The 10,299-nt window shown below is 39.6% G+C and overlaps 1 gene segment (V, D, J or C); it reads left to right on the top strand.

Moving 5' to 3' along the window:
* The first annotated feature begins 3,890 nt into the window (after positions 1-3,890).
* Positions 3,891-10,075, top strand: LOC146081310 (T cell receptor delta constant-like). The segment is given in 6 exon segments: positions 3,891-4,073; positions 4,375-4,487; positions 6,092-6,358; positions 7,597-7,659; positions 9,079-9,183; positions 9,750-10,075. Coding segments are annotated over 3 exon segments (327 nt in total).
* Positions 10,076-10,299: the final 224 nt, after the last annotated feature.

The raw sequence follows: 10,299 nt of genomic DNA, 5'->3' as shown, positions 1-10,299 counted from the left end.
ATACCCCTAGTTGAATTCCCTGAGGGGTGTAGTTTGCAAAATGGGGTCACTTGTGGGGGGGTTCCTCTGTATTGGTGCTTCGGGGGTCTTGCTAATGCGACATAGCACCCACCAAAATTCCACCAGAATCTGAGCTGCAAAATCCAAAAATCACTCCTTCCCTTCTGAGTCCTGCCATGCACCCAACTGGTATTTTTTGGTCACATGTGAGGCATTGCCATACTCGGGAGAAATTGGGGCACAGATTTTGGGGTGCTTTTTCTCCTTCATACCTTCTGAAAATGAAAAATTTTGAGCCAGAACTGCTTTTTTGTGTAAAAAAATGTAATTTTTCATTTGCACAGCCCAGTTGTATCAAAATTGGTGAAACCCCTGGGGGTTTGAATTGTACACTATACCCCTAGATGAATTCCCTGAGGGGTGTAGTTTGCAAAATGGGGTCACTTGTGGGGGGCTTCCACTGTATTGGTGCTTTGGGGGTCTTGCTAATGCGACATAGCACCCACCAAAATTCCACCAGAATCTGTGCTGCAAAATCCAAATATCACTCCTTCCCTTCTGAGTCCTGCCATGCACCCAAATGGTATTTTTTGGTCACATGTGAGGCATTGCCATACTCGGGAGAAATTGGGGCACAGATTTTGGGGTGCTTTTTCTCCTTCATTCCTTGTTAAAATGAAAAATTTTGAGCCAGAACTGCATTTTTGTGTAAAAAATTTAATTTTTCATTTTCACTGCCCAGTTGTACCACAATTGGTGAAACCCCTGGGGGTTTGAAATGTACATTATACCCCTAGATAAATTCCCAGAGGGGTGTAGTTTGCAAAATGGGGTCACTTGTGGGGGGCTTCCACTGTATTGGTGCTTCGGCGGTCTTGCTAATGCGACATAGCACCCACCAAAATTCCACCAGAATCTGAGCTGCAAAATCCAAAAATCACTCCTTCCCTTCTGAGTCCTGCCATGCACCCAACTGGTATTTTTTGGTCACATGTGAGACATTGCCATACTCGGGAGAAATTGGGGCACAGATTTTGGGGTGCTTTGTCTCCTTCATTCCTTTTGAAAATGAAAAATTTTGAGCCAGAACTGCATTTTTGTGTAAAAAATGTAATTTTTCATTTGCACAGCCCAGTTGTATCAAAATTGGTGAAACCCCTGGGGGTTTGAAATGTACACTATACCCCTAGATGAATTCCCTGAGGGGTGTAGTTTGCAAAATGGGGTCACTTGTGGGGGGGTTCCACTGTATTGGTGCTTCGGGGGTCTTGCTAATGCAACATAGCACCCACCAACATTCCACCAGAATCTGAGCTGCAAAATCCAAAAATCACTCCTTCCCTTCTGAGTCCTGCCATGCACCCAAATGGTATTTTTTGGTCACATGTGAGGCATTGCCGTACTCGGGAGAAATTGGGGCACAGATTTTGGGGTGCTTTGTCTCCTTCATTCCTTGTGAAAATGAAAAATTTTGAGCCAGAACTCCATTTTTGTGTAAAAAAAATTAATTTTTCATTTTCACTGCCCAGTTGTACCACAATTGGTGAAACCCCTGGGGGTTTGAAATGTACACTATACCCCTAGATGAATTCCCTGAGGGGTGTAGTTTGCAAAATGGGGTCACTTGTGGGGGAGTTCCTAACTTTTAGCATCTTATGGTGCCTAGAAACCTACATGGTGCCTAAAAAATAATCTCATAAAAAGGAGGCTCCAAAATCAAGTAGGTGCTCCTTCTATTATGAAGCCTGTGGTTTGGTCAACGTGCACACTAGGGCCACATATAGGATATTTATGAAAACAAAAGAATTGGGGGAATCAATTTTTAGTCACATTTCTCTAGTAAAATCTACTGTGTTCCTTAGAAAAATGTATTAAAATTGCAAATCTGCAAAAAAAATGAAATTTTGAAATTTCACCTACACTTTGTTTTAATTCCTGTGAAACACCTAAAGGGTTAACAAACTTCCAAAATGCTGTTTTGAATACTGTGAGGGGTGCAGTTTTTGAAATGGCATCATTTATGGGGGTGTCTCACATACAAGTCCCTCAAAGTCACATCAGAACTGAACTGGTCCCTAAAAAAATCAGTGTTTGAAATTTTCTTGAAAATTTGAAAATTTGCTATTCATATTGTAAGCCTCCTAGTGTCCAAAAAAATTAAAAGGAAGTTGAAATAATGATGGAAACATAAAGTAGACATATGGTCTATGTTAGTTATTAACTATTTTGAGTGGTATGATTATTTGTCTCACAAGCAGAAAATTTAACATTTTGCAAATTGCTAAATTTTCCATTTTTTTACGACATTTTGGTATTTTTCACAAAAAAAACACAGACTGTATCGACCCAAATTTACCACTAATTTGAAGTACAATGTGTCACGAGAAAACAATCTCAAAATCATTGGGATAAGTAAAAGCAAAAAAAAGTTATCCCCACTTAAGTGATACATGTCAGATTTGAAAAAAAGGGCTCTGTCAGGAAGGCAAAAACATGCTGTGTCAGGAAGGGGTTAAAAAGTGTCTAAATTAATATAAAAAAATCTACAATTATTTAAAAAATTGTTATAAACATGTATAATAAAAGACTCACTGTTCTTTTGCTGTTTAACTCTTGTGCAGTCCCTCCTCTTCTATCTGTGTAGGCACGCTGAGGACTCCATTACACCCCTCTCGAGACTGAGGGGGGAAAGGAGGGAGAGAAGGAGGAGATGGAAGAAGAGGGGAGGAGATAGAGGGGCCGGAGTGTTGAGGACTGGCAGTGGCACTGGCACAGCACACTGAGAAGAGGGAAGGAAGGGCGGCGCTGCTGCCTGTTCGTCATTTGACAGCTGACAGGCGCAGGGAGCAATGGGTAGGGGGTGGATTCGGAAGTGACATGTCATCCAGGCATCACAGACAGCGCTACATGCCTCAGCACAAGTGTCCGTGAGGAAGAGGGGGGCAGGTCGCAGGAGGAGGAGAGTGTGTGCGCGGTGCAGGGAGCAGTTCTTTATACTGCCACCCGCTGTCAGACAGGCGCTGCGGGCGGCGTGCAGGAAGCAGTGACAGTGAGGGCTGAGGCAGCTTTAGCAGAGAGGGAGACAGCGCCTTTTCAGCATGGCGCCTCCCTACTTTGCAGGAGCTGCTGAGTGGGTAGCGCCGGCCCTGGTGCTGAGGTGCGGTCATTATTATGGAAACATTGTTGTGGCTGAAACATTGACTTTACTTTCATGCATGATGTGTTTACTTTGTACTGTCTTGATTAAAGAATGTTTTGAAAATGAGGATAAGCCATGGTGAGTGCTATCCATGTTGGAATTATGTACTGTATGTACGGCCGCCCACAAAGGACCATTGATATGCTACCCCAGTCGGATGGATCTAGTTTTAAATATATACATATATAAAATCACATATATAAAATCATAAAAACTGTTTTATAAATGATAAAATCCTTCTTTTATCATTAGATTATATCAGGGAGAGACAATGTTAGGCAGCAATAGATCAGCTTCATCTCTCAATAAAATACTGCTTGGAGCTGGTGTTGGGGCCATGCTTCAGGCATAAGCTTTATTGAAGAGAAGTATAATTAGAGGCATGCCTCACCATGGGGGCTGTGCCTATAAAGTCACATGAGCAAATAAGGCAGCGGCGGTGGGTGACAGTTCCACAGTCAGACCTGGAAGCTGCACCTAATGAGAGAAGCTATATCTCCCCACCTCTGTATAGCCATGGGCCTCAATCCTATAAGTGTATGGCCACCTTAAGTCTGAGCAGCGCCCATCCTGAAAATTAAACAGCACTGCCAGCTGCCATCGCTCAGACTCCACCTCTCCCCCTCCTCGATATGCACATGTGCTGGTATACAATATATATATATATATAGAGAGAGAGAGAGCCTCCTGAGATTTTTACCTCACCGTAAGTGCTAATAGCATATGTCTGTGCCTTGATACAAGCTTACTGGAGTCTTTTACAGATGTATTGCTTTCTCCACTGTGTTTTTTAGAACATCCACAATGTGAAATTAGAGGTGCACATGCTTTAGATGTGGCTTCAGCACATCTGTTCCTAACCCGCACTTAATATGTAAGTTAAAATACAAATGAAGAAATTCGGTATCTGTATAAGTTTAGATTGTAAGACTATGTGGTGCCTTTTTTAAAATATATTGTTATTTCTTAGGTACATTATACTGTTATCTATCTTGGGTTTAAATGTAGCTTTTTGAAATGTGAGTAGCTGATGTCAGATTAGTATATTATATACAGTAATTTAGTTTAATTTTTACTGTCACACTTCAATCAAGGTTTGCTTAGATTTACTTAATTATCTGATATAAGGTTAGTGACTATTCAGTAAAATAATATACTGTTTATTTATTTATCAGCTACTTGACCTCTAATTTACATAAATACAATTTCTACAAAGCAGTGTGTCACTGTGCTGGGGGTGCGAGATCTCTAGTGTTTGGACTGGGTACCAGACTGAAAGTGGAATCAGGTGAGCACAGATTTGCTGAGGCGTTCCATGATTGAAAAATTGATCATAAGACAATATAATCATAATGTAGATAATTTATTAGCATGTCAACATATACAAATATTCATAGGCCCACAAGCAATCAGAGAGAGTACAGCTTGTATCTGTTTAGCTTAAGTAAGAAAAACAGTCTGAATAACTTTGTGTACTGTATAATATATATATATATATATATATATGTATATATATATATATATATAAATATATGCACCTATGTTAGTTGTTGACTCACATCATGTACAGTTGTAAGCCTATTTTGAAGAATAAAATAATTATTATACAGTATGACTAAAATGGATGTTATATGGTAAAAGCTTCAGAGAGAACTGTGTTATATAAGTATTTACACTGATTACAGACAAATAATTAGTAGTTTTATTGTTTATGGTTTATAGCACCATACATATATAATAACTTATGAAGTTTAACAGAACCTATAAGTTGTTATCTGGGGTTGGTGAAGGAAAAGGAAACTGAACATTAGTAAAATACTGTAGATCTACCCTTTTGCTTAATGTTGTTTTTTAGAATAGCAATAATATCATGTTCTTGAAACAAACAAGTTTGTTTACTTGTAATTATATGTGCAGATCTAATTGAATGGCACTGTATACTGTAAGCTGCATTACCCCAAGAGCTGACTATCATCTTCTCCTACCCAAATGCTGTTCAATTTATTTGCTTTTTAAATCTGCCGATTATCACTCAGTTGCGTGAACATGGACATTACATACAAAAATGGATTAGTCCGAAAGTGCATTGAAAGGTGATGTAGGGAGCACCACTAAGTAATTTTCTTTTAGAATTATGGATTAATTTCTAAGCAAATGTTTTAGCATCCCATGTGCACATATAGCAGAACATCCTTACTAGAGTACTGACTAAGTAGTTTTTAAATAATAACATATTTCTACAAACCAATGTATCTGAAATAGCATGTACGTTCTTACTTTTATTCATATGAAAAGTTAATAGGACAATGGTAAGTTAATTATAAATGCATTCAAACTGATGAAACGCGTTGGGTACTGCATGTTGCCTCCTCCTCTAAATAAGTTAAGCACATTTTTATCCTCTGTTATGTCTGTTGTCTCTCTTATGTTTTTTAACATTTCTTATTACATGTCATTTTTTAATATGGTATTTTTTTTCTGTACTTCCCCAGTTTTTGTAACTGCTTTTTACCTACTTTTATTATGTCAAATATTTTTAACATAGTTTTTAGTGTAGGATGTACTAAGCCGCTGAACCCCTATTCCTCACTCACATGAATGCATTCATATTCATTAATTGCCTTAAGGGAGCTATATAAATGAATAATTAATATAAGCAAAGCCATATTGATAACTTATCTGTCTTAGGGCCTAATTCAGAATGGATCGCTAATTAGAGAAATTGCAATCTGGCCGATTATCAAATAACGCGGGCACATAAGTCGCATTGCATATGCGTGTATGAAATTTGCAATAAAATCTCTGTTCGCATAGTAGCCGCAGTTTGACAGGAAGCCAGCATTTATAACCACGTCTTATTATGTCTTAATGCACATTTGTTTTGTATTGCAGGTGACAATAAGATCACTTCCCCCTCAGTATTTGTGCTGTCTCATAAAGACACTTCCTCTACAGCCTGTTTTGTGAAGGATTTCTACCCCAAGGATGTTGAAATCTACATGAATTCTACTAATGGTGATGTTGGACCTGTAAAAGCCTCCACAGTTCTCTCTCGGAAGGGAAAGTATTGTGCTGTCCTTGTGGCCCACCTGGGAACAGAGAATTTGCAGTGCCATGCCAAGCATCGGGAGATATGGGTGACAGACTCAGACTCAAAAGGTGCATTTATGAAACACTAACAGCATCACGGTGAAATACGCAATAGACAGGGACTGTCCAGGGAGGTGGAGTCACACCACTCCCCCCAAAAAAGTCAAAACAGCACTGTAAATGGGGGCAGTGTTCCCCTTGGCAGCTGACATGGCTCCACCAAAACCCTTCAACAAGCCTGGAATAGGCAGCTAGTAGCTACGGACATTCCAGGGAAGCCATGCTCCCTTACCTGAGGCTGCTCCCCCTACTTGGGAACACACCTGTACCTAAGCCCTGCATCTATCCATCTCTCTCACAGACATGTACTCCAGCCCGGCACCCAGTCACCTTCCTCCTGGCACTCTGATGAATGCTTCCGAGTTGCGTTCCAGATGCTGGAAAACAAATCCTGGAAGCATGGTCAGAGCCAGAGGCCAGTGTCAGCGGCCAGTCCTGCGATTAGCCAGCCTGCAGAGGTGGGCATGGTACTGGCCCACTGGTGAACTGGCCCGGTGTCCCAGTGGGCCAAACTGCTCCTGCTGGCTGGCATATTTTAAATATATTTTAATTGTGTTACTGAGGAGATCTGTAAAAAAAGCACTGTTAGAGGTCACTGAGAACTAAAATTGGGAAACACTGCCCTAAATATCAGTAATAATAACTAGACATGTGCATGGACCCAAGAAATGTGGTGTTTGGTTTTGGCAAAAACTGCCCTCAAGTGTTTCTGTTCAGCGTTGGTTTTGAATTTTTTATTTTCAAATTGATAAATACACCCAAAACCATCTTATTTGTGGGGGACCACATGTTGTTCCTACAGTATTATTATCAAAATCTATCAAAAACATGCAAGATTCATTTTTCGGATCAGAGAATCAACCCTAAAGTGACCCAAGCCAGGACTTGGTTGTACTTGAAACCCCAAAGCTCGGGTGTGTTCGATTTTCAATAAAACTGAAACACTCATCTCTAATAGGGCCAGATGCACCAAACTTCAAAAAGTTATAAGTTGGAGAGTGATAAACAACCAGCCACTCAGCTCCTAGCTCCCATCTTACAGGCTGGGTTTGAAAAAATGACAAGTAGGAGCTGATTGGTTGGTTGTTTATCACTCTCCATTTATCAATTTATGAAGCTTAATACAGTACATCTGGCCCATAATGAAAGCTGTATTTTATACATTTGAGAAAGTAAAACTTCCAGTACTAAACTATACAATTTACTCAGGATTCACAGCACAAATTCTTTATTTCTTTTTATAATAGATCTGGAAATCCAGCCCAAAGATGGAGACAGTTCTGACCTCATTGCCTGTCAGAGAGCTCCTGGTAAGAGAAACACAATAACATTTATGGTTTTAGTAATGAATATTAATCTTTATCGTTTGTAGAACACGTGTTGGTTTTTTAATGTACAGTTCTCAAAAAATCAGCAGGGCCAGATTGACAACGTGGAAGACGGGACAACAACTCCAGGCCTCCAAATAAAATAGTCTAATTACCATAATGGCATGGTAATGAGCAGCTGGTCCTTTATCTCTCTCTATTACTCTCCTCCTGTTTACTTACTATCAAATACTACAGGAAATAAGCGTCGGCAAGTGGAATGTCAGCACATATTGAAGACATATATAAAACATTGCTGTATCAGGGATGTTGAAGCCAAGGGCTAGGTGCCAATGTAAGGAGCATGGAGTAGGATATAGTCTGAGAAGGAAAACATATGGGGGAAGAGGGACCTGCTTGTGAGAGCTGAGAAGGAAAGCACATGGGGTAAAAGGGACCTGCTGGTGAGAACTTACATTCTAAAGGGGTGGGGCAGACAGGGGGGCACAGATAGGATAGACAAGGAGCATGGACCAGAGGCTTAGGGTGAGCTGGGTTTGATGAATGATTGGGTCTTGAGAGAGCCCATTTGAAGTTTTAAAGAGAGGATGAGAGTCTAATAGGGAGAGAGAGAAAATTACATAGATAGGGAGCAGCATGTGCACAATCAGATTGCAGGAGAGGCGGCATGCATTAGCGGAGCAATAACTGAGGCGCATGTGAGTGTGCGGACTCTCCCAGGTTTGGAGTGTTGCAATCACATGGAGAATAGTCATTATCATTTAGTCATTATCATGCAGTCATAACATATGGATATGTATAGGGCAAGATATCTGCAAGCTCTGAGCTGGTGCATATGGATAATCATTGTGTATATGAAATAGCCAGTTAACCTTCCAGATTGCCTGGGATGCCATAAAAATGACACTATTCCACCTTTTTGTCTCATCTCATCATACACTAACATTATTTATGCACTGATCTGCTTTAGATATCATGACAAACAGTTACATCATTTATCATGCTCAAGATATCAGGACACACAGTTATCCTTAGATACGTCTTTACTGTGCCCAAGCCTACCAGCTTTCCTCCTAGCTAATCACCTACAGAGGTCTCGTTTCCTGCGGAGACCACCAGCAGAGGTCTTGTTTCCTGCGTTTTCTTCCCTTCATGACAAAAATCCCCTTTGTATCAATGCTTACCACCACCTACTGCTTGGTCTCTAAGTGAATTATAGTAAAAAAAAAAATGTAATTTGCTTTTGGCTATAATTTTATAGAATATGTTTAATGAAAGCTAGATTGTGACAAGACTCCCCCAAAGTAATCTGCAAAACATCAGTCTACAATTGCATGACAGATGGCATTGGCAGCTATGTTGTGATACAAATCCTTCTACGCACATTTTTCTGTGTTCCAGAAAGGATTAACCTGCTCTCACTGACTGTTCTTGGAGTGAGAGTATTACTGACCAAGGCTCTGGCCTTCAATCTCATTATGACAGCAAAGTTCTTGCATTTATGAGGTAACTTCTCTCCTGCACTACTACTATTCACTGAGATATCAGCAATTTCTGTAAATACTGTAAATATATCAGAAGGCAAGATTTTCTCTTTAAAATACATTACACATGTTTAATTAATGATGATAAAGAACAATAGTCTGGTGTTCCTGGCTGGTGACTTTAATTGGTGGGGTGTCAGAGACTGCATTAAGAGATCATGTTTCACTGGCACCAATGACCAAGGACCATAGGTTTTTTTTTTTTTTTTTTTAGGGGGGGGGGGGGGGTGGAATGTAGAATTCTGAAATTTATAGCAATGAATTAAATCACAAAATATTTATTTGTGGTATTTATCGAAATGTAAATACTGTTTTGTTTGTGTTTGGGTCACTTTCTTTACATTTACCTTATGCATACCCGTAGTGTGTGCAATTATCCTCAACAAGCTGTGACAATTGGCATCTGTGAATAAGCCGATATAAGTGTATGTGCAAGTACCCATCTGTATGTTGAGCAATAAACTAATGGTATTTTTGGAATTGACCAAGTCCTCTGAATAAAAACAAGGTATAATTTGTTGTTTTCAGGTTCGGTTGAGCCATGGAGCCAATGAAGAGTTACTCAGAAAGATTCTTCTATCAGCTACCTCTTGTATTGCAAATATTATCTATCTATCTATCTATCTATCTATCTATCTATCTATCTATCTATCTATCTATCTACAGTATCTGTGCTTAGATACATTTTGAAATAGCTATTAAGCTGCAGTTGTCTTACAAATAATATATACTGTATATCATTTCAGAGTATGAGAATGTGTATTCTTGTCATTCGTCAGTTGTGAGTTGGGCTGTATTAATTGGAGGGTTCCTGTGTATGGTCTATGTCTAGGTCCACTGCCTCTCTATCCAGAAATGTGGCAATGTGTAATCTATGAAGAAATGGCACGGTGGTCATTTTCCCATTTATTTCCCTACTGCACATGTGCAAAACTACTTCACTGCACATATTATAGATATACACAAACAATCACGCACAAGGCATGTGAGCAGCGCTTAATAAATTGAAACCAGTTTGATGGATAATAGATATGCACATATGGTACACAGTAAAAAACTTATATTAAAATCATATGTT

The sequence above is a fragment of the Crinia signifera genome, chromosome 1 (assembly GCF_055691185.1).
Source record: "Crinia signifera chromosome 1, ASM5569118v1, whole genome shotgun sequence".
Taxonomy (NCBI): Eukaryota; Metazoa; Chordata; class Amphibia; order Anura; family Myobatrachidae; genus Crinia; species Crinia signifera.
This window is presented reverse-complemented; position numbering and strand designations above follow the sequence as displayed.